The sequence below is a fragment of the Peromyscus eremicus genome, chromosome 20 (genome assembly GCF_949786415.1).
Source record: "Peromyscus eremicus chromosome 20, PerEre_H2_v1, whole genome shotgun sequence".
Classification (NCBI taxonomy): Eukaryota; Metazoa; Chordata; class Mammalia; order Rodentia; family Cricetidae; genus Peromyscus; species Peromyscus eremicus.
This window is the reverse complement of record NC_081436.1, coordinates 3827246-3852250: the sequence shown is the minus strand read 5'-3', so window position 1 is coordinate 3852250 and position 25005 is coordinate 3827246. Positions and strand designations below refer to the sequence as shown.

Genomic DNA, 25005 nt, shown 5'->3' with positions numbered 1-25005 from the left:
GAGAAGAGCTGCCCTGGGTTCCAAATGGGCTATAAAGGAAGACCTTGTTTCATAAAACCAAACAAATAAAACCCTAATGTCGTCACATCTTACTCGGGTCAGGTCCACTCACATCAACTACATCTGTATGACTTATGTGGCTCACTATTTCTGGCTCTGGGAGAGCAGAAAGCCGAGGCTAGAGTCAGGGTCTGGCGGACATGCTCCATCCATGTTCCTTGTCCTGCAAAGGCAAGTGTTGCTGCAACGCAGCCTGGTGCTGGAGGAGGGGGTCTAAGCGGGAGAGCCAAAATAAGCTAGCATTATTTGGGACCGTGGCAGGAAATTAACAGTGATTGCTCAAATTCCAAGAGTTCAAGTGTTACTATGCTATAAGATCAATTCAGAAATTGGTATTTTGGGACAAAAAGGAAAAATCCTGGAAATTACAAACACATCTCAAACTAAAAGAAAATGAGCTCTGTGACCTTTCTCCTTCCCTCCTTCCTTCCTCTCTCCCTCCTGCCTCCCTCCATTTATATTCAGGTACCTAGAGGATGAGATAGGATCTCATATAGACCAGGCTGAGCTTGGACTTGTGATCCTCCTGCCTGAATTGTGGGTTATATAGTCTTTAAACATAAAACAAAACAAAACAAAATCCCTATTTTATAGTGTGTGTGTGTGTGTGTGTGTGTGTGTGTGTGTGTGTGCAGCACATGCACACATGTCCTGCAGTGTACATGTAGAGGTCAGGACAATTCTCAGGAGTTGTTTCTCGTGGTAGTTTGGAAGGAAATGGCCCCCATAGGCCCAAAGGGAGTGGCACTAATAGGAGGTGTGGCCTTGCTGGAGTGGGTGTGTTACCAGGGGTGGGCTGTGAGGTCTCAGAAGCTCAAGCCAGGCTCACCGTCTCTTCCTGCTGCCTCATGTTCCAGACGTAGAACTCCCAGCTCCTGCATGCTGCCGTCACGATAACAACTAAACCTCTGAACTGTAAGCCAGCCCAGTTTAATGTTTTCCTTTAAAAGAGTTGCCGTGGTCGTGGGGTCTCTTCACAGCAATAGAACACTGACTAAGACAGTTCTGCCACTGTGGATTCCAGGGATCTGAATTTATCATCAAGTTGGCCAGCTGATGCTTTCACCTGCGGTGCCATCTTGACCCTACATATTTATTGTTTTAAAGCAAGTGTTTTCTAATACACACACACACACACACACACACACACACACACACGTATACATATATAGAATACAATGTGATCAGGCTCTACTTTCTTCCCCTTTTTTTTTTTTTTTTTTTTTTTGAGACAGGGTTTCTCTATGTAGCCCTGGCTGTCCTGGAACTCACTCTGTAGCCCAGGCTGGCCTTGAACTCACAGAGATCCGCCTGCCTCTGCCTCCCGAGTGCTGGGATTAAAGGTGTGCGTCGCCACCGTCCAGTTTAAGTTCCTCTTCTTAACAGAGGAACTCACATTCTGCCAAAGATAAAATCCAAGTTCTAATCCAAGGGTACATGCTGCAGCCCGCAAGCTCACCTCTGGTCCTAGTTCCACGCTCTGCCCTGCATTAGGTTCCACAGAATGAACAGAAACGAAACCTGCAGAATAAGGCTTCCTATCTTTGCTCTTTTCATTTAAGCACTTGAATTAATAGTGGGGTGTGTTGTACTCATAACCTCAGCACTCTAGAGGTAAAGGTATGAGGAACATCCAAAGTTTGAGGTCATTGCTTTTTTTTTTTTTTTTTTTTTTTGGTTTTTCGAGACAGGGTTTCTCTGTGTAGCTTTGCGCCTCTCCTGGAACTCACTTGGTAGCCCAGGCTGGCCTCGAACTCACAGAGATCCGCCTGGCTCTGCCTCCCGTGTGCTGGGATTAAAGGCGTGCGCCACCACCGCCCGGCCCATTTTTTTTTAAAAACTATACATGGGGACATACACTTAATCCCAGTCCTGGGGTGGTGGCAACAGGTGGTTCCCGGAAGCTCACCGGGCAGCCCCAGAAGTGGTGAGGTGGCTCCAGAGATGAAGGCACTTGCCACCAGGCCCAGTGATGAGTTGGGTCAACTTGGAAGAAGGGAACTGGCTGTTGTGATCGTTCCCCGACTTCCACACAGGTGCTACGGTTCATGCCCCACCCCCAGCCCTGCCCCGGAGTATTATATGAAAACCATAAAGTAAACAAACAATGAAACAAGACAGATAGCTCCCGAAGAATGAGGGGCCGTCCTCTGAGGCAGGAGGATCCAGCTGGCCAAGACAAGGGTTAGGATGACCGAATCTCACAACAAAACCAAAAACCCAAACCAAAACAACACCCGCTACCAAACAGCCAAACCTAAAACACAACAAAAGAAAACTCTGGGAGCCTTAGAAACACTGGTCTGGTGGAATAGGATTAGAATTCAGATCCTTGGGAAGCCAAGGCAGGAGCTCAAGGCTAGCCTGGGTTGTGGGAAACTGGGAATCAGTTCTGAGGAAGAATGTGGCTCTGAGGAGGCAGCCGCCCGAGGGCCCAGGTAGGGCTCAGGTTATCACTTTCACCTTCAGACCAGAATGCAAGATCTAGAGTCCATTTCAGGGCAGGGAGAAGCAGCATTTCTCCAGAATGTAAGGGAGAAGAAAAGCCTAAACAGAACAAAAAACCAAATGTGTGTCCTGTAGTGTCACACACACACACACACACACACACACACACACACACACACCCCTTTGGAATATATCATTCCAAAATTTTTTGCTTGGACACATGGACACTCCAGGAATGTTCCACCCTGCCAAGCACAGAAAAGCCGAGACATTTGATTTTAAGGCTTTGTGGAATTTCCCAAGGCTTGGCTTACCCCACCCTGCAAGTTCTCCTTCCCTGTTAGCTGACTTGTGACATGCCTTGTGTGAATGCCTCTTAAGTACTTTCCGTGAATTCATCAATCAAATATACTGACATACACCAATAAGAGAGTAGGCACTTGGGGCTTTTTGCCAGGAGTCTGTAGAATATTTTTTCCTAGAATTAAAAAAAAAAAGAAAGCAAGAAAGAAAAGGAAAGGAAAAGGAAATTAGGTTCTAAATGATTAACAAGGCAGATTTCCTATCTCATCAACCCTTATTTTCAGGAAAATTCTTTTCTCTCCAAGGTTCAGGTGTGCCTGAACTCATGGCAATCCTCCTGCCTCAGCCTCTCGATTACTGGGGTTATAGGCGTGAGTCACCACGTTCAGTCAGATGGAAGTGCTTGCTGTACAAGTGTAAAGGCCTGAGCTGGGATCCCCAGAACATATGATAAACCGGGTATGACAATGCATGGGTGTAGCCCGATTGCTAGCGTGGACAGATAGGTGGATCGCTGGATCTGATAACCAGCCAGCCTGCCAATTGGTTAATGGAGCTCCAGGTCCAGTGAGATCAGTGAGACCTGGTCTCAAAACAAAGCACCAAAAAGGTTGATGAGATGGGGTTTCTCTGTGTAGCCCTGGCTGTCTCGGAACTTGCTCTGTAGACCAGGGTGGCCTCAAACTCACGGAGAGTCACCTGACTCTGCCTCCTGAGTGCTGGGATCAAAGGCATGCCCAGCTTCCTTTTGTTTTTTTTCAAGAGAGGGTCCTGGAACTAACTATGCGGACCAGGCTGGTCTTGAACTCACAAAGACTTGCCTGCTCTACCTCTAAAGTGCTAGGATGAAAAGCATGTGCCATGGCAAATGCTGACTCTCAAGCCAGGTATTGTGGCGCATGCCTGTGACCCTAGCTTCTGGGCAGTGGAGTAGGAGGATCAGAAGTTGAAGGACAGATTTTGAGACCAGCCTGGGCGGCATGAGATCCTGTCTCCTCTCCAAAAGAAGAGACTCTCGGCGTTTATGCAGAGTTCCTTATCTGACCGCTTCACTGCCTTCCACCCTCTCACTTGGACTCTTCCTTTGGACGCTCTCATATTTCCTAAAAATCAAGGATGGAGGAAGGGTAGGTTTTAGGGAGAAATGGGATTTTTGTAGAACTATGTATAGAAATTGTGGGGTATAAATGAAATCTCTTAATTTCTCAAAGTATTAAGTGATAAAAAATGTTTCTTTGGTGGGGCAGTGGTGGTGCATGCCTTTAATCCCAGCACTCGGGAGATAGAGCCTGGAAGATCTCCGTGAGTTCGAGGCCAGCCTGGTCTACAGAGCGAGATCCAGGAAAGGCACCAAAACTGCACTGAGAACCCCTGTCTCAAAATTTTTTTTCTTCTTCAGGGACTCTGAACAAAATGGTTCGTTCATATAAAAAAAATGCACATAGGAGGATGTGCTGGCCAGTTTTATGTCAACTTGACACAGACGAGAGTCATTTGAGAAAAGGGACTCTCAACTGAGAAAATGCCCCCCCAATCGGTTGCCTGTGGTGTGTTTTCTTAAATGATGATCAATGGGGGAGGGCCCAGTCCATGGTGGGGGGGCCAACCCTGGGCTGGTGGTTCTGTGTTCTATAAGAGAGCAGGCTGAGCAAGCCATGGGGAAGCAAGCCAATAAGCAGCACCCTCTGTGGCCTCTGCATCAGTTCCTGCCTCCAGGATCCTGCCCTGCTTGAGTTCCTGCCCTGACTTCCTTCAGTCATGGACTGTTACCTGGAAGTGTGAGTGAAATAAACCCTTTCCTCCCCAAGCTGCCTTTGGTCCCGGTGTTTATCACAGCAATAGAAACCCTAACTAAGAGAAGCATTTATCACCAAATACAGAATGTCTCTACATTTTCTGTATTTCTAAGTGTTCCATAAAAATTGTTAGCCTTACCATAAGCCAAAAAAAAAAAGAAAGAAAAAAGTGATATTTCATATCTAGTAGGCTAATTCAGTAGTTAAAAACCTGGGGGCTGGAGAGATGGCTCAGCAGTTAGGAGCACTTGCTGCCCTTCCAGAGGACCTGGGTTCCATGGCCAGCAGCCACATGGTGGCTCACAATCATATGTAACTCCAGGTCCAGGGATTCTGACACCCTCGTCTGACCTCCATGGACACCAGGCACCCATGTGGTACACATACACACAGGCAAATACGTACACACAAAAGACAAAGAATAGCTCAGAGTCCTACAAAAGCAGCAGCTGATGGAGCTTGCGGGGTTATGTGCTCAGACAGTGGTAGTTCTGACATAGTACAGTCCTCCAGGACACACTGAAAACATCCAGAAAAGCGTGTCCTCTAAAGACAGTACATATCACAGAAATGATTTAAAACAAAATATTTTTGCCAAGATGCTCAGAGATAGAATCTAATTATTAGGAAGTGATTACACAGCATAATGAAATAGACCCCATAAAAGGGGAAGTGCGGGGACTAGGAAGATATACACTTAGGTCTATGTAACAAAGACAAAACAAAAATAAACTAAAATAAGAGAAAGGCCACAAAACAGGGAGTTATGTAGTGACTAAAGCTACACAAAACCCAATTATATGCTGGGTGGTGGTAGCACATCCCTTTAATCCCAGCACTGGGAGGCAGAGGCAGGCAGATCTCTGTGAGTTCAAATCCAGCCTGGTCTACAGAGCGAGATCCAGGACAGCCAGGGCTACACAAAGAAACCTTGTCTGGGGGGGGGGGATAAGGAATAGAGAGCGTATGTGAGGATACCACTATTGTACGATCTTCAGTTCACTCCAATTTCCAGAGATGTCAGAGACAGTAACCAGTTCTAATATCCATGGAGCTCGTGTCGTACGATAGAATGCTCCTACACAAGTTCAGTCCTTGTTCTGAGATTAGTCACATGGCACAGGCATACCCACTAACTTCTCTAACTTCAGCTGTCTCCATGTGTAAAGCTGGGGTTATGATCTCCCAACTGAGGACAGGAAACCGGACAGAATAACCCTAGAGGTTCCTGAGCAGTTCTAGGGTCTGCATGGCAACATCTGGAGGCCAGTGGAGACGGGCATCTCTGCGCATCCACTGTCTGGTCAGGAGTGAGCCCTACGCAGGAAGCACAGACGCCGGTCCCTGGCTCGCACATGGTGTGTCTTTGCCCCACAAAGGCTTATGTAACGTTCCAGTCTTGACACTGAGTTTCAACATGTCTGAAATCAGACTGGCTGGAGCAGGAAGCAGTTAGTCGGCACAAAACAGATTAGAAGATGACAGATCGCTGATACACTGACAACAGCCATTCGGGAAGAAACAGTGAGAAGTATCAGAATTGCTCAAGGGCACCTTTATATCTAGATCTATTATAATCTCACCACAAAAGACTGAAGGGTTACGTGAGCCATTAATCATCAAATTTAATTTATACAGATGTGTCTTTTACAAGAAACGTTCAGCTACAGTGAGAAATCAGTTACAACAGTCCTACACTTTCAAACTATACATAAGCTATAAGCTACCGGTGACGTAATAACTCAGTAAAGAGTTAGATTAATTAGGTGTATGAAAGCAGGTGTGGTGATAGACCAGTAATCCCAGCACTTGGAAGGAAGCAGGAGGATAAAGAGCCAGCCTGGGCTACATAAGACCCTGCCTCAAAACAACAAAAACAGCAACAACAAGGGGGCTGGAGAGATGGCCCAGAGGTTGAGTCCTGGCTGCTCGTCCAGAGGTCCTGAGTTCAATTCCCAGCACCCACAGGGTGGCTCGCAACCATCTATAATGAGATTTGGTGCCCTCTTCTGGCATGTAGGTATACATGCAGACAGAACATTGTATATATAATAAATAAATATTAAAAAAAAAAGCAACAACAAAACTCTTGGGTTTGATTCCTAGCATCCATATAATGGTTCAGTGCTGTGGGACGGTCTGTATGTGCTCTGATTGGTCAATAAATAAAACACTGATTGGCCAGTGGCCAGGTAGGAAGTATAGGCGGGACTAACAGAGAGGAGAATTGAGAGAACAGGAAGGAGGGGGGAGACACTGCCAGCCGCCGCCATGACAAGCAGCATGTGAAGATGCCGGTAAGCCACGAGCCACATGGCAAGGTATAGATTTATAGAAATGGATTAATTTAAGATACAAGAACAGTTAGCAAGAAGCCTGCCACGGCCATACAGTTTGTAAACAATATAAGTCTCTGTGTTTACTTGGTTGGGTCTGAGTGGCTGTGGGACTGGTGAGTGACAGAGATTTGTCCTGACTGTGGGCCAGGCAGGAAAACTTTAGCTACAGTTCACACCATCTATAACTCCAGTTCCAGGGGGGATTTGGACCTGGTGCTTTCTTCTGACCTCCATGGGCATGCACACGGTACACAGACATATATGTAGGCAAAACACTACACACAAAATAAATCAACCCACCATCATCCACAAGAAGCCATGTATAAACTGTTTCTTTTTTCTTTTTCTTTTTTTTTTCCCCCGAGACGAGACAGGGTTTCTCTGTGTAGTTTTGGTGCCTGTCCTGGAACTCACTCTGTAGACCAGGCTGGCCTCGAACTCAGAGATCCGCCTGCCTCTGTGCTGGGATTAAAGGCGTGCGCCACCACCGCCCAGCTCAACTGTTTCTTTAGTGCGGGCTGTAGAGTTGGTACAGGTAAAGTCAGGCTCTAGTCTGGTGCTCTGTTCTCTCAAAGGTCTCATGCCACTGCAGCACATATATGCTATTACATGTCACTGTTACATGAAACTAAAAAAAACATGGTCATCATTTCTAGGATTTGGCTTAGTTTAAGACTGGGTCTCAGCTGGGCAGTGGTGGTACACACCTTTAATTCTAGCACTCAGGGGCGAATCTCTGTGAGTTTGAGGTCAGCCTGATCTATCTCAAAAAAAAAAAAAAAAAAAAAAAAGACTGGGTTTTACTATATAGTCCAGGCTGTAGGCAGGCCTCAGATTAACTCTGTAGTCCAGGCTGGCCTAAAACTCTTGAGTGCTGGAATTGCAGGACAGAAGTATCACAACTTCATCTGTCATTAGTTGTTATTAATTGGCAGGTTCTGCGCGATACTTCAATAGTCTTCCTCCTGAAGGGGGTCTAGTGTGCTTCTCAGACTTCCAAATCCCCAGACATGGAGCTTTCTGACCCAGACCTTCTGCAGGTGACACTGTGCCAGCATAAGCACAGTCTAACTGCAGACAGGTTGGTTATTCTTCAACCTAAACGTAGACGAAGCTTTCCTAACAGTTTGATTGAAATATTGGACTAAACAGCCAGGCACAGGGCTGTGAGCCTTGAATCCTAGCCTTAGGGAGGCAGAGACAGGAAGCTCTCTGTAAGTTTAGTGAGGCCAGTTTAGTTTACGAAGTGAGTTCCAGAGCCAGCTAGGGCTACACAATGAGACCCTCTCTTAAACACCCAAGCGCACACACACACACACACACACACACACACATATCAAAACAAAACATTTTGAGTGTGTGTGTGTGTGTGTGTGTAGGAGAGTGAGTGGTTCTTTTGAGTGTGTGTTGTCTGTGTGTATGTGTAGGGGAGTGAGTGGTTCTTTTGAGTGTGTGTGTGTGTGTGTGTGTAGGGGAGTGAGTGGTTCGTTTGAGTGTGTATATGTGTGTGTGTGTGTGTGTGTGTGTGTGTGTGTGTGTAGGGGAGTGAGTGGTTCGTTTGAGTGTGTATATGTGTGAGTGTGTGTGTGTACAGGGGAGGGAGTGGTTCTAGAGACTGAATCCAGGGGCCTTGCGAATGCTAGGCCAACACATGCACTGGGCTATAGTCTCAGCCCTGGACAAAACTTTTTAAAGTAACTGATGTTCCTATATGGATAATTACACTTATTCTGAAACAGTTATAAAACCAAGGGACAAAGGACTATTTAATTTAGGAAATAAGAAAGGCACACACACAAATACCCAGACCTAAAAAAGCCCAGGTAACTCACATTCTCCAGTGAGTTCAGCCATGAGGCTGTGTAACATCGACACGGAAGCGGCAGGATCTCTTTCCCACCCTCCTCCTGCCCTTCCCTTCCCGTCTTAGGCAGAGTCAGGGGAATGACACAGGGTACCTAGCTCGGTTTGCCTCAGCCTCCCAGAGTGCTAAGGTGAGTCATGGGTCACCGTGCTTAGCTAAGGGTCATTCTTTGTGGAGCGTTTCCTCTCTCCTTGGACTATTTCTTTAAACAGACTTGTCATGACATTTACGAGAAAAAACTCTCCGTAGTCTTACACATAATCAGCATTTTTGTTTGCTGCTGCCCCAGTCGTTTCCTACCTTGGGCCAGTTCCGACACGCACAAGCCCTTTCCAGTGAACCCACATTGTGTGTGCCGTATGACATCAGACGTCCCACCCGGCAGAGGCTGGGAGAAGGACTTACAATGGAGCTTTGAGTCACAGCAAAGCCCCTTCCTCTCCAGTTAAGATGCCTTACATTTTTTTCCATCCATTTACAATTCTTCTTCCCATTTAAATAAAAAACATTTTTTTATTAAGACCATAAAGGGGAAAGAAGGAGTTGGCAGGCGCAGGGAACTAAAAAAGTTGAGAAGGGAGTTTAAGAAATGTCATAAAACTGCTTTGTGGTTACAGCTCTTGCCAATTGTTCCAGTGTTAAAGCAGAGTTAAAGTGAACACACAGAAAAGAGTTCTAGCTAAAAAAAAAAACAAAAACAAAAAAAAAAACCCTCAAAACCTTGAAAATTCTTCCTAGCATTCCAAGATGGTCTCCCATCAAGACCTCTCCTGGGCGGGAGGCAGCAGTTGCAGAGAGTTACTGGAAGGAACTGATGGTACCACCCCAGACACAGCCCAGGACTAGAGGATGAGCTAGCTATTTGCTTCATCTCAGAAGGAATGCCTTACACTCTTACTTCACCAATACAGGGATTTGGGCCAACTATCTGGTTAAGAAAAGACAGCTTTCCCACATAGTTGAAATCTAGAGTCTATGATGGCTTTGCTACCCGTCAGATGTGTTTATTTCATTATGAGGACTGTTATAAAAAAACCATCCCGTACACAATGCCAGATATGTAGGAAAGAATGAGAAAACTGGAAAAACTGACCAGCTCTGCAGCCCCTGGATCGCACTGTAAGGCACCAGCATATGCAACTCATTTTCTAGTTAAGTAATTCCCTCTGGGGACTTGTGTGCAATCCACATGAAGGATCAAATTTCATTAGCAGATGCAGGAAAATGCAACCCTGTGCATTTGCAAGTCAAAACTCCCAAAAGCTACACTAGCTGGACTCTTAGCACTGATTTTCCCTGGGAGAGGAGTTGAGCTGATAAAAAACATTTGTTGGGAGGCACAGATGAGGAAGTTGAGAAGAGAAGGGATTCAGCTAGCACTGAGACAACCAAGCCTCAGTCTAAATGCTAAACTCAGGCCTTAACGCTCAGGCTGCAGCTGTGTCCGGCAGACAGCCATTCAGGCAGCAATTTCACCCCCAAGGCTACAAATGACAAAAGACACAGGAAGACAAATAAAAAGGGTAAGTGTACGAGAGCACACAATCCTATCAGTATCCAGCTCTCTTCATTTTTAGGTACTAACCTGAATCCCAGAATGAGCTAGATCTAGCATGAAACTAGACCAGGGACTCTCAAATCTCAGCACCCGTGTTCATTTGAGACTTTTACTAACACAACTCCAATCAAAAGACAGACTGAGCACACATTCTACTCCAGCTGACCAGACAGACAATCAGCCTCCGTTAGTAGAACGGTTAGTACTCCAGGTTTTCCGCAGTGAGCTTATCTCAGCCCTCCTGGCTCTTACCTTGGTTTGAGTGTGTTCGCCTTTCTCAAACATCATCTTTAGTCTGTTCAGTGGAACATTGTATTTCTCTATTTTGCCCGAAGCTTCTGTGTTTTCACTCATTTCAGATTTCTCCACTTCATGCCTGGAATCTCCCAGACAATTTTCCATGTTTTGACTTTCCGTGGCCTGGGCTTTAAGATCCAGGCTGTCCTCTGAGCCGGGATACCGACACTGAGTAACGGCTTCCTGACGAGATCCAAATCTAGGTTTGGGCTGGGTCTGCTCTTCCTGGTCTGCCCTGGGTCCAGCAGCAGAGCCCTCCGTCACTTGGGCGGGAGGGTGGTCCACACTGTGCCCGACCTCACGGCTGCTGTTTGGCAGGGTGTCTATGTGGGACTCTGTCCCGACCGCCGGGTTCTCCCACTTCTTCTTTAACACAGACAGGGTCCCTCTTCTGAAGTGCTGGGGGAGATTCTCCGTGTTCTAGAGGAACAAGAAATAAGTGCCAGTTATAACTTGCCTGCTGCAACAGCCAAACATGCTTCTCTGTAAAATGAAAGTTAAAACTCCAGGCTGCGCCTGGTCCGCCGCCTGTTCAGACAGCTGTGAGCAGTTACTGCCCGGCCACAGGAGCGAGCATCCACCCAGGGCCCGGAGGGGGAAGAGGGAAAAGTCAGGAGCTGAAGCAGGAAGTGGTAAAACAGGATAACCTTATAAGGACAAAGTGAGCAGCAAGGACAGCCTAGATCTCATGGTAGTTGCATTGGAGAGACTTTTTTTTCCTCCCCAGACTCACGGGGGGAAGCAAGAAGAAGAAACAAATCGCTACGTACCGTCAACATCGTAACTATATTGAATAAAGCTCAACATTGTAACTCTATTGAATAAAAGTTCACCCCATGCCACAAAAGTACAGGAGGAAGTACGCTAGGAATTTTTTCTTACAAAAGAAACCACGATGACGCTGTACCTATGCAATTCCAATTATAATTATGGAAAGCAACATGGAGGACTGGATCTATCTATAACATCTAGAGATTTACAGGTTTTTTTAATGGGTGGTATTAGTATATAGCTGACAGAATTTACACACATGTAAGTATTTTCCTTCCAGGCTCCTGTGTCAGTTAAAGAGGGACCTTGTGCATGGCTAGCAAATGCTCTACCTCTCAGAGTTTATTTCTGCATGATAATCTAATCTTTCTCTTCTCCACTACTTATCTATATCTACTTTGTAGCCATCTTGGAAAATTCACTATTTTACAGGTCCTGTGGTTGAGAAACACACGGGCCCCATAAGAAAAGAGAACCGCTACCCTCTGATACTCAAAGGACACACTCATTTACACACATACCTAAGAGGGTTCACTTTCACTCGTGTCAAAAATGATAGAACAGATTGGAAAACAATCTGTAAATTGTAGGTGATGCGATAGAATAATAGTGGAAACATGTCTTAAGCATCGTGTGCCTTGAGAGTCCTAAACGAACCAAATACCACCAACCTCCAGGACCTTCTTACTCTCCATTCCTCTGCCTGGGACACCTCAGGATTTCAACTAGGAAAGAAAGGACAAGCGACATAGGACGGAAAGACGTCAGGGAATTAGTGGGATTAGCAGCTATATTGGGAATTAGGTCTAGCGCTCTTCTGAACACTGAGAGCCACACTTCACGGAGGAGCCGTGGACAAACAGAGTTACAGAAGAACTGCCGATTTAAACGCTGGCTGGAGGCTGCAAGCATGGAGCAGAGGCAGAGGAAACACAAAAGGCTTAAGGCACAAATCCCACTTTCCCAGTTACTTGTTTGGAAGGCTGAGGCAGGGGAATAATTGCTTGAGCCCAGGAGTTTAAGATTTGCCTGCACAGCACAGACCCTGCGGCAAAAGATAAAAACAAATGGAAAATGTCCCCCAAAGCTAGCGGCCTCCTCAGAGTTATTACCTCCTGCCACAGATGAGATGAGTCTTCACGGTCCCTGCCTGCACCTGCCCTACAGACCTTCATGGGAGCCCTGCCAGGTAGAGCTGCATCTCCTTTGGTGACTGGACACTACTTTTTTCTGATGTGTATCATGGATCATTGTATTTTTACCGACATAGAAAGATGCTTTTCAATTAAAAAAAAAAAAAAGCAAATTATAAGTCATGAAGATTCCATTTTACAATATGACTGAATATTATAATTATGAGCATAGAAAAGTAGTCTAGGGCTGGAGAGATGGCTCATCGGTTAAGAGCACTGCCTGCTCTTCCAGAGGTCCTGAGTTCAATTCCCAGCAACCATATGGTGGCTCACAACCATCTGTAATCAGATCTGGTGCCCTCTTCTGGTGTGCAGGGACACGTGGGCAGAACACTGTATACATAATAGAGAAATAAATCTTAAAAAAAAAAAAAAGAAAAGTAGTCTAGGAGTTATCAAGGTGTTACAGCTTATTTACTTATGTGCACACATGTTTGTGTGCACACATGTGTCTGTTCATGTGTAGACCAGAAGTGTCATTCCTCAGGTACTAACTTTTTTTCTAAAGACAGTCTCTCCCTGCCCTGGAACTCACCAAGTAGGCTAGGCTGGCTAGCTGGACACTGAACTCCAGGAATCCTCCTGTCTCCAACTCCCCAGAGTTGGGATTACATGAGTGCTAGCTGATGTTTTAAACATGGGGTCTGGAGATTGATTTCAGATCCCCGTGTCTGCAGGCAAGCACTTCGCCCTCTCCCCAGAGAAGGATTTATGGCATTTGTGCTCTCCTTTTATAATAAATATGTAGAACATGCTTTTACAGCATGTGTGAGGCCCGGGATCAATCTCCAGGACACACATGTAAACACAGTAATAAATAAACAAAAAATTACCGTGGCTCTCTACACTTATGAACAACTGCAGTGACCAGTCATCCCTGGGATCCTGAGCCTGAGCTACAGCATTATTCTTTCTGCTCACTCTCTGAGGTGGGGTAAGTGGCACAGATTAAGACCATGTCCTGCTGCCATTCCTATCAAAGCACCACAGAGTCACAGAGGCTCCAGTTTTCAAGAGCCACAATGGTCGCTACACTTACACAGCCTCCTTTCTCCAAAGAGCCCCCTGCACCGGATCCACTCCACTCGGCAAGCTTGAGACTTGGATAATAAATCACACAGAGGTATGACATAGGGTCCCTCCTGACATAGAGACCATCTGACTTTTGACGAGCCAGAACTCAGTCCCTTCCAAATATATAACCATGGATAAATCTCTCTTCCTCTCCTATCTGTAGGATGAAGAGGTGGGTCGATGAGCCATCGTGTGGAAATCTCCTCAGGGAGGTCATTTTGAAACACAGAGGGTTGAGTGTAGTGGCACACACCTGTAACACCAGCACTTGGCAGAGGCTGAGGCTGAGGCAGGAGGATTGGGAGAGTTTGAGATCATCTTCAGCTACGTAGGGAGTCTAAGGCCAGCCTTGGCTACATGGAACATGGTTTCAAAAACAAACAAACAAACAAACAAGCAGGATGAAGCTGGGCATGGTGGCTAAGGCTTGTAATCCTGGAATTTGGGAGGCTGAGGAGAGCTGAGTCTGTGAGTCAAAGGCAGCCAGGAACCTATATCTTAAAAAACAGTAAATAAATAAGATAACTGGATGATGCAGGGGGAGGAGCCAGGCACAGTGGTTACACGAGTGATTCCAGCAACTGGAAAGCTGAAGCAAAGGCAAAGCCAGGAGTTTGGGCTGCTGAGCAAGCAAGACCCTGTCAGAAACAATGTAAAAGGGGTTTGTGGTGGCGCACGCCTTTAATCCCAGCACTCAGGAGGCAGAGCCAGGCAGATCTCTGTGAGTTCGAGGCCAGCCTGGTCTCCAAAGCGAGTTCCAGGAAAGGCGCAAAGCTACACAGAGAAACCCTGTCTCGAAAAACCAAAAAAAAAAAAAAAGGGGGGGGGGGTTTGTGACTGCTCCTCAGGGGTTGATGTCAGGGAGAGCACAGGCACAGGCAGAGCCATGGGGAAGAGACCAGACTGAACAGGATTGACAAACTGAACTAGTGTGGGGAGCAGAGAAGGAAGAGCCAGAAGCCAAGAGGCCAGGAGAGCAGGAACGAAGAGAGGTGGCCAGGAGGCCAGGAGAGCAGGAGGCAGGTGCAGCCAAAATGGCTGGGTTATAAAGGAATCAGAGAAGCTAGGGGGATGGAAAACCCAGTGCAGACCCCGGGCTGCAGAGCGTAGGGTAGGAGGTGGAGTATGGCAGACACGCTGAGAGACTGGCACCTCAGCCATTTGTCCCGGGTTTGAGACCTAACACACGTCAAATGAAAAAAAAAAAAACAAAGGCTAGGCTGACGGGTTCCAGAAAAGCAGGAACTGGAATCTGGGGGCCTGGCTGGGTGTCCACACGGCTGGGTGCACATGGCATACATCTCAAGAAGGTACAGTCTGAGCTCGAGAAGGACCTGAGAATGTGGGCAATGGTGGGGTTACCAGTCTGCGCTCCCATGTCCTGGGTAGAGAAACAGTAAGCCCATTTCTGGGAATTCAGGCTATCATGCAGCCAATCTCACTACGGTCACGGGGGAAACGCACTGACTTCTCTTCATGGTGAAGTGTAGGGACTTGCTAAGCAAGGGCAGTCACTTCTTCACAAACGTACGTCAACATTTCTCTCTGTCCCGAGAGAGGAAAAGCAGCTCTCTGTCATTAGTGAAAAACTGGTAAATAAGAATAAATATTTTATGAATATAAATATGAGTAGTTTACTTCATAACACTCCATGGCTTTGAGGGGTTTTTTTGTTTTTTTCGAGACAGGGTTTCTCTGTGTAGTTTTGGTGCCTGTCCTGGATCTTGCTCTGTAGACCAGGCTGGCCTTGAACTCATAGAGATCCGCCTGGCTCTGCCTCCTGAGTGCTGGGATTAAAGGTGAGAATTTTTTTTTTATGTGCATTGGCATTTTGCCTGCATGTATCTGTGTTAGGGTGTCTAAACCCCTGGGAGCGGGAGTTATAGACAGTTGTGAGCTGCTATGTGGGTGTTGGGAACTGAACCTGGGTCCTCTGAAGGAGCAGCCATAACCGTTCTTAACTGCTGAGCCATCCGACCAGCCCCCAGCTTTAAGAAATGTTTTCAGAGCTCTGTATGACATGAAGTCAGAAGCTTGATAAAGGGAGTGTGTGCATGTGTATACTTGTTATTATTTTTAGTTATATGTATATGTGTGTGGTCTGAGTATAGTTATGTGCATGTGAGTGCTAGTGCCCTCAGAGGCCAGAGGCCTTGGATCTGAAATTAGAGGTAATTGTGAACTGCCCGGTGTGGGTGCTGGGAATCGAACCCAGTCCTCTACGAGAGCAATACATACTCTGCATTGCTCGCCTATCTTTCCAGCTGGACTTTTTGTTTTGCGACAATGCCTCACTTTGTAAACAGGTCTCCAATCCCTGCTCCTCCTGCCACAGCCTCCTAAGTACTGGGGCTACAGGTGTACTCACCACACTCGCTTAGACGAAGAAATAGGAGAGCATCATCTTAATTACTCTAATTCAAGAACAATTTCAAAACTAAGACAGCTCCAAAGTGGTCGCTTTTGTTTACTGTTTTCTTAAGTGCTGTCTCCTGCATTGCACAGTGAAAGGTCCCCAAAGCACAGGGTGCAGTTACAACGTCCATTTATTTCCTCACATTTCGGTCATTTTTCTTCCTTTTTTTAAAGATAGGTCTTTCTATGCAGCACAGACCTCTTCTTGCTTCTGCCTAAATGCTGAGATTACAGGCATGTGACACGTATATGTCACACATACAAAATCTTAACCATAGAGAACAAATATTACATTGCACGATTGTACCACGCTTCCCCATTCCCCACTAATGAATGCCTACATTTTTCAAATTTATAAGCTGATTATATCACAGCGCACAGCTCACTGGTTTATTTGTGCTTCTCGGGCCCTCAGGGAGACAAACCACGGGCTGACATGATTGGTCCATCTCCTTCCTTAACTACCATTCACATTCACCGACCTCAACTGCCAAACAGGTTCGGATGGACTCTTGTCGCCTCTGCCATCTGCTGTGACAGACCACCGCCTCCATCCTTTTCTGTTTGTGAGACAGGGTCTCCCATAGCCCAGCTTGACTGGCCTTGAACATGTTAGGTACCCAGGTCCTCCTGACTCTACCTCCCAGGTGTTGGGACTGCAGGCCTGTGTTAGAACCCTTTCCTTCTCTCCCCAAAGCCCCCTCCCCTTTTTACAGGTGTTTGTGTCTCTTTGTGTGTGTGTCTGTGTGTCTGTGTATGTACATGTGTATGAGTAGCCATAGAGGTCAGAAGAGGGCACCGGATCCCCCTTAACAGGAATTACAGGTGGCTGTGAGCTGTCAGGTGGGTGTTGGGAGCCTGACTCTGGTCCTCTGCAAGAGAAGCAGGTGCTCTGAGCCACTGAGACATCTCTCTAGAACCCTATTTTGAGGCAAGGCCTCTCTCTTTAGCCAAGAGCTGCCCAGAATTCACTATGTAGCCCAGGCTGGTCTCAAACTCACAGCACTGTTTTTACCTCAGCCTCTCAAACGCTGGGGCTGTAAGCAAGAGCCACCACAGTGCCTAGCTCTGTTGGGAGCCTAATCCTATCGGGCCTTGTTCTCTGCACTTCCAAACAGCACTAGGTCTGCATATCACTCTGAATATGTCCAGTCTCTTCCAAAGGATACAAGGTGACCACTGACTTTTCTGTTGCCAACACAACGGTCAGCTCTCAACTTATCTCTGCCTGACTCTGTCTCTCTTCCCAGAGATGCTCTCTTCAAGCCCAGGGCAACCCATCCCCCGTCAGCACTTGGGATGCTGAGACAGGAAGATAACAAAAGAATCACTTTCTTCTCTTGACTTCTGCTGCCCTGTTCTTTTGGGATGAAAGGCGTGGCCCATCACGCCTGCCCGGCGCTCTTTATCATTCTTTCCTAAATCATTACATTGTTTCTTTTTTTAAGACAGTCTCAATACATAGCCCAGGCAAGCCTTGAACTCTTCACTATGTAGCTGTCCTCAGCCCCCCAGCAGTGCTGAGATGTGAGTCCAACCACACTCACCTCATAACTGACTCCTTTCTTTCCTCCCTGCCTTCCTTTCTTCCTTCTTTTGAGACAGGGTCTCATGTAGCCCAGGCTGGCCTTGAACTCACCACGTAGCTGAGAATAACCTTGAATTTCTCATCCTCCTGTTCCCACCTCCCTGGGATTGCACGTGGGCACGTCTACACCTGGTTTATTCTGCACTGGGGACTGAACCCAGGGCTTCATCTCACTAGGTGAGTATTCTACTGACCAGCAATATCTCCAGGCCCAGAATCGTTCCCCATGCTTCTGCCTTTGCTCCTCAGCAGTTTAAGCTGGGTCACGTCTGTGCTTTGCACATTTCTCCAGAGTCCTTTCTCTTCAGTGCTACAGCTCAAACCCTCGTCAGGACTCTGCAGAACTTCCTCTTTCTAGACCTCAAACATAACAGCACTGCTCTTCCTCAGGACCTTTGTATATACTGTTCTTGCTGACCAAATCTTTCCTCTCCTTGGCTCATGATCTCAGACGTGGGTTACTTAACAAGCACCAGATGAGAGGACCATACCTCAACTACTCTTTGTATCTTCTTCGTGCTGGTTTAAACTGACAGCCGCTACCTGACTTTTTTTTTTTTTTTTTTGTCATTATTTCCTCTGCCAGAATGAAAATTCCCAAGAAGATGTGTTTCATTTTTTCTTTTTCTTTTTTGTTTTTTCGAGACAGGGTTTCTCCATGTAGTTTTGGAGCCTGTCCTGGATCTTGCTCTGTGGACCATGCTGGCCTCGAACTCACAGAGATCCGCCTGGCTCTGCCTCCCGAGTGCTGGGATTAAAGTTGTGTGCCACCACCGCCCGGCAGTGTCTAAACCACTCCTTAGCACCCAGTAGGTGTCCTCAAAAACTTAACTAAGTAAAAGGGAAAAACGGGAGAATCGGGGAAACAGGCAGGAGAGAGAGAGCAGCTGCTGAGTGGATAATGGTGGCTGTTTTTTCTTTTCTTTTGTCTTTGCTTTTTTAACAGGGTTTACATTGCAGGAGAGGCTGGTCTCAACCTCATCGTGTAGCTCAGGTAGACCTCAGACTTGCAGCAATCCTCCTGCTTCAGCTTTCTGAGTGCTAGGATTATTGGTATGAATCACCAGGACCAAATGCTTTTTTCTGTTACTGTACCAGGGCGCTCGATTTTCATATCTCAGGAAAATTAAGCTCAAGACCCAGTTATTATTGCTCCCCTAGAGAGAACAAGCCAACAGGTAAATGTTATCCACCCATTTAAGACATGTTCCTTATGACATTAAATCCTTCAGAAGTTACAGCAGATGGATTTCTCTAGCCTGTGAGTTCAAAATCAGCCTGGGCACATAGTGAGAGCAACTTCCACCCTAAAAAAGGAAAAATGATCTGGCCCAGCAGGAAGCTAGAGCAGGGAGAGTAGAGAATGGCCTGGCAGGGTGCTGGAGGGACCCCGCAGCTGTCAACCACACTAACTAGCCCGGGTCTAGGAGCCAGCTTCCAGTAAAGAACCCAGCGGGGGAGTGCAGCTGGTACTTCCTTTGAAATGTGGATTGTTCCGTTTGGAGAAAGGCATGGTGGCCCAGGAAACCTGCTCTCATTGGAGCTGATGGGGTGGTCATTTTATTAACTTTAGTAGCATTCCGTCTTCCATCCTTTACTCAGTACAGGAAAAAAAAAGGGGGGGGGCTCAAAAGGAAAGAAACTGAAATGGGATTCCCTGCACCTAAGCCAACTTCTCCCAGCAAATGGCTCACACATCAGACCAGCTGGCACAAATGTCCAGCTCAGCTGACACGGAGCCCAGGCTCCACAGAGGGGCAGGTGGCTTGGCCACACAGACTGCTTAGGTTCCACCTGCCCTGGGGCCTCTGAGTACTTACATTTCTCTTCTTTTCCGTGTTTGACTCCTCAGCTGCTTTCTGGTACCTTCGGAGAAGGGAGAAAAAGATGTCTTCAAATTAAGCGTTACTTTTCCTCTCCCCGTTTTTAGAAAGCTATCTGCACACCTATTTCTGCCAGCGTTTGTCTTTAATCAAGTCTCCCAGAAGAGGCAGAGAATCAATGCAGCCCACACTTCATGGGGCCCATGCAGTCAGTCACGTGCTCTGATAGAAAACGATGGTTCATGAGGATGAGGCCAGATGTGAGAAACAGCTGCACAGGCCAGGGGCCGGGGACCGAGCTCGGCTGCTGGAGTGCTTACTCGTCATCCACAAAGCTCGGGACTCCACCGCAGCACTATACAAACTGGATATACACTGCACGTCCTGGCAGGAGGATGGAGTGTTCGAGGCCACCCTCAGCTACTTAGGAGTCTGAGGTCGGCCTGGGCTACACGAGACCTTGTCTCACAACAAAAACAAAGCAGGAACCTTTGGAATTAGTCAACTAAAAACAACACTCCATGAATTCTAAGATGCACGGGCCTCGGTTTCCCACACACACACAGTAACATCTCTGAAACCTTAGCTGCTGTCAGCAGACGGCTGTGAGGTAGTCTCACTACGTGTAATGCCTGAGTTTGGACCAAGCTAAGGTACTGATAGGAAGGATACAGTTACTCCAGCTCGTTCATACAAACTTGATGGCCTGGGGTTATTCTTGTTTGTTTCATTTGAGAGAGACAGAGACAGACAGACACACACACACACACACAAACACACAAAGAAAGACAGACAGACAGACAGACAGACACAAACACAGACAGACAGACAGATACACACACACATACACACACAGACATACACACACAGACAGACAGACACACACAAACACAGACAGACACACACACACAAAAAGACACACACACAAACACAGACACACAAACACAGACAGACAGACACACAAACACAGACAGACACACACACACATACACACACAAAGACAGACACACACACACACACAAACACAGACAGACACACACACACACATACACACACAAAGAAAGACAGACAGACACACACACACACAAACACAGACAGACAGACAGATACACACACACATACACACAAACACAGACAGACATACACACACAGACAGACACACACATACAAACACAGACAGACACACACACACCAAACAGACACACACACAAACAGACAGACACACACACAAACACAGACAGACACACAAACACAGACAGACAGACAGACACAAACACAGACAGACACACACATAGACAGACACACACACATACACACACAAAGAAAGACAGACACACACACACAAACACAGACAGACAGACAGATACACACACACATACACACAAACACAGACAGACACATACACACAAACACAGACAGACAGACACACACAAACAGACAGACAGACACACAAACACAGACAGACAGACAGACACACAAACACAGACAGACACACACACACACAAACACAGACAGACACACACATAGACAGACAGACACACACACACACAAACACAGACAGACAGACAGACACACACACACACAGACACACACACACAAACACAGACACACACACACAAACACAGACACACACACACAAACACAGACAGACACACACACACACACACACACACACACAGAGGGTGGTGGTGTACGCATGTGTGCGGAGGTGCACACACCTGAGAGCGCATGTACAGAGGACAGAAAAGGACACTGACTGATGTCTTCCTCTTATGCTTTCTGCCAAGCCACCTTCTCAGTTCTGGGGTTACAGGTACATGGGGTCATGCCTGGTTTGTTTGTTTGTTTGTTTGAGACAGGGTCTCTCTATGTAGCCCTGGCTGGCCCAGAACTCTATTTGGACCAGGCTGTCCTCCAACTCACAGAGATTCACTAGTCTGCCTCCCCAGTGCTCGGATTAAAGGCGTGAACCACCACGCCCACCTGACATGCTCAGCTTTTTATGTGGGCGCTGGGGACCCCAGGAGGTCCTCATGCAGCAAGAGCTCTTACCCATTAAACTCCTTCCCTGGCCCTGTCTTGGTTCTTCCTTTTTTTTTTCCTCTCTCTCTCTCTCCTTCTTTTTAAAGACATGATCTCACCTGTAGTCTAATCTGGCCTTGAATTTGTAATCCTGCCTCCACCCCCATGAGTACTGGGATGTAGATGTGTCTCCACCCCCACAAGCACTGGGATCCAGATGTGCACCACTGCCCCTGTTTTTATGTGGTGCTGGGCATGCTAGACTCTACCAAGTGAGTTACATCTCCAGCAAAACCTATTTTACTCATCAAGTAGAGATGTTTTCAAAAGCTGATACAGCACACTGGGAGGGGGTGGGAACGGCACACTGGGAGGGGGTGGGAACGGCACACTGGGAGGGGGTGGGAACGAGCTCTAACATGGCTAGTGGAGAGGCAAAACCTCTTTGGAAGGCATTTGTCACCATCTTGCCAAAACTATAAAGACACAAATGTTAAGTTTTATTCTCAGAATGTATCCTACAGATATCCTCACATAAGAAAAATGATATCTTCTTCTTGTTGTTGTTTGGGAGACAGGGTTTCTCTGTGTAGCCCTGGCTGTCCTGGAACTTGATTTGTAGACCAGGCTGGTCTTGAACTCACAGAGATCCACCTGCCTCTGCCTCCAGAACGCTGGGATTAAAGGGATGTGTCACCACCACCTGGCCAAAAATGACTTCTAAAGTTACTTCGTTTATGGTGGCATTAACTAACAGCTGAAGAACGAAAATAAGCTGGCTGTCCCTTAGCAGAGGGCAGGAAATGGATGACAGTGTATCATACAGAGCGGCGTTCTGAGGCTGTAACGTGGACAAAAGTGGTAAGGATATGGTTGTCCTTCGTGCCGCTCAGCCACACACTTAAAAATAGTAAATTTTATGTTCTACATTTTACCACAAGGAAACAGAGGCGTAGAGGCATGAAATGGATGTATAGAACAATAGAATAGAATAATCCAGAAACAAACCCTTACATATATGGGCAGATGATTTCTGACAAGCACACCACAATCATCCAAAGGGGCAGTACAGTCATCTCCACAACATTGTCTCGGGAAAACCAGATACCCATATGCGAGAAAATAAAGCTGGGTCCTCACAGAATTCCATGTACAAAACAGGTCAGAAGCCGAAACTATAAAACTTAGAAAAAGACACACAGAGAAAAGATTTAGGATTGGACTTTTTTCCTTTTCTTCTTTAAAAAATATTTATCTACTTTATTTTGTGTATGTGCCTGAGGGTACGGATGGGCACCAAGTGCGTACAGTGCCCGAGGAGGTCAGAGAGGTCAGAGCCCCTGGAACGGGAGTTACAGAGGGTGGTGAGCTGCCATGTGGGTGCTGGGAACCAAGCTCCAGCCTTCCACAACAGCAGGAAGAGCTCCTAATCACTGAGCCATCTCTCCAACCCTCCTCCTTTTTCAAAAACAGAATCTTGCTATGCAGTCCACCCTGACCTGGAATCCACTACAGACCCCATGTGGACTTCGATCTTTGAACTTGAGACGTTCCTGCCTCAGCCTTCCAAGTATAGGCATGCGCCACCAAATCCAGCCGTGACACTGGATTTGGCAATGACTTATTGGATATGATACCAAAAGAACAGGCAACAAAATAAAAACAGATGGATTGAACTTCAACAAAATTAAAGACTTCTATGCACCACAGGACAGTATCAGCGGAGTGAAAAGCTCCCGTGGAATGGAAGGGAACATTTGGAGCTCGTATCCTAACAAGGGATTAATATCCTGATCACACAAGAGAGGCAAACAACACAAGATGAATTCTGTACTCTGTATTCATTTCAGTGAGGATTCAAAACAGCTGAATTTTCATTCAAGGAGTAAGTATTGCCAGGCACTGTGGGGCTGGGGCAGAGGGGTTGGGAGATTAAAGGCAGTTTTTTAAAAAGGTTGATGAGGGGAAATGTCAGAGCGCTGACTTTAACTCCTGCCCCAGAGGATCTGACGCCCTCTTCTGGCCTCCTAGGAGCACTGTACGCACGTGGTTCACAGACATACACAGGCAAAACACCCACACGCATAAAACTAAAAGAATAAAATTGAAAAGCGTGTGTGGTGGAGGCTGATTGTGTACATAGCCTGCCTAGCATGCACAGGGTCTGGGTTCAATTCCTGGTACTAGAAAAAGAAGGGAGAAAGGGAGGGAGGAAGGGAGGGAGAGCGCAGGAGGAAGGGAAGAAAAAGAAATAGTTATTGGTGTCTACCATGTCCCAAAAACCAAGACAAAAAAGATGAGGAGGAGGAGGAGGAAGAGGAGGAGAAGAGAAAGAACCAGCTGCATGAGGCAGCACAAATCTGCACTCCCAGCACCTGAGAGGCTGAGGCGGGGGACCAAACCCAGGCAAATGATCTACTACAGAGCTAAAATCTCCAACCTGTAGATGACTGTATTGAGTTCAAAGCCAGCATGGGTAATGTGAGGCCCTATCTAAAAAAAAAAAAAAAAAGGAGAAGACAGACAGACAGAAAGAAAAGAGCCAAGGCTGACACAATTCCTGCTCCAAAGAGCTTGCAATTTATACGTGAAAACGCCTGCAGCTGGTCCGGCGAACGGCTCAGGAGGTAGGAGTCTTGCTGCCAAGCTTGACACGTAATTCCATCTCCAGGTGTCAGACGGCGGAAGGAGAGAGCCTACTCCCAAAGGCTGCCCTCTGACCTATGCATGTATGCTGTGGCATGTGCACCATGGCACACAGGCCCCTGTGGTGATATTTTGTGATCTAACAAATACAGCTTGCCTGAAGATCAGAGGACAAAGCCAGCCACTACTTAGCCATAGAGGCCGGGCAGTGGTGGCACAGGCCTTTAATACCTGCACTTGAGATCTTTCATGTCTTTGCTCCCAGGACTTGGGAGGCACACATGCCTTTAAACCCAGCACTAGGGAGGTGGAAACAGGAAGTGATAAGGCTGGGCAGAGAGAGGAATATAAGGCGGGAGGAGACAGGCGCCCAGTCCTTCCAGCTGAGGAGTTGGTGAGGTGAGAGGTGACTGTGGCTTGTTCCTTTGTCTCTCTGATCTTTCAGCATTTACCCCAATATCTGGCTCCGGGTTTTTATTAACACCAATTAAGATTCATGCTACAGGCCCCCAATAAATACATACACAAATTAATTAAATAATGTAATAAAGAAAGTTCTGAGGCTGGGCACTGGTGGCATATGTCTTTAATCCCAGCGCTCTGGACAAGGAGGCAGGCAGATCTAGGTGAGTGAGTTCAAGGCCAGCCAGTTTACAGAGAGAGTTCCAGGGCAGCCAGCGCTATACAGAGAAACCCTGTCTAGTAAAATCAAAACAGGAAGTTCTGTAAAATAATCCAAACAAACCCATAAAAGGCTGTGGTGTGGCTCACTTTACAAATTGCCTAGCATTTGATCTCTAAAACAGAA

At 46.7% G+C, this 25005-nt stretch overlaps 1 protein-coding gene across 1 annotated transcript in view; it reads right to left on the bottom strand.

The window, feature by feature from the left end:
* The window catches only part of Lima1 (LIM domain and actin binding 1), a 97261-nt gene that overhangs the window by 24805 nt on the left and 47451 nt on the right, over positions 1-25005 (bottom strand). The window contains exons 3-4 of the mRNA XM_059247166.1: positions 19527-19572; positions 10621-11085 (exon numbers count right to left, since the gene is read on the bottom strand). Of these exons, the coding sequence (XP_059103149.1) occupies positions 10621-11085; positions 19527-19572 (511 nt within the window). The remainder of the gene's footprint in view (positions 1-10620; positions 11086-19526; positions 19573-25005) is intronic.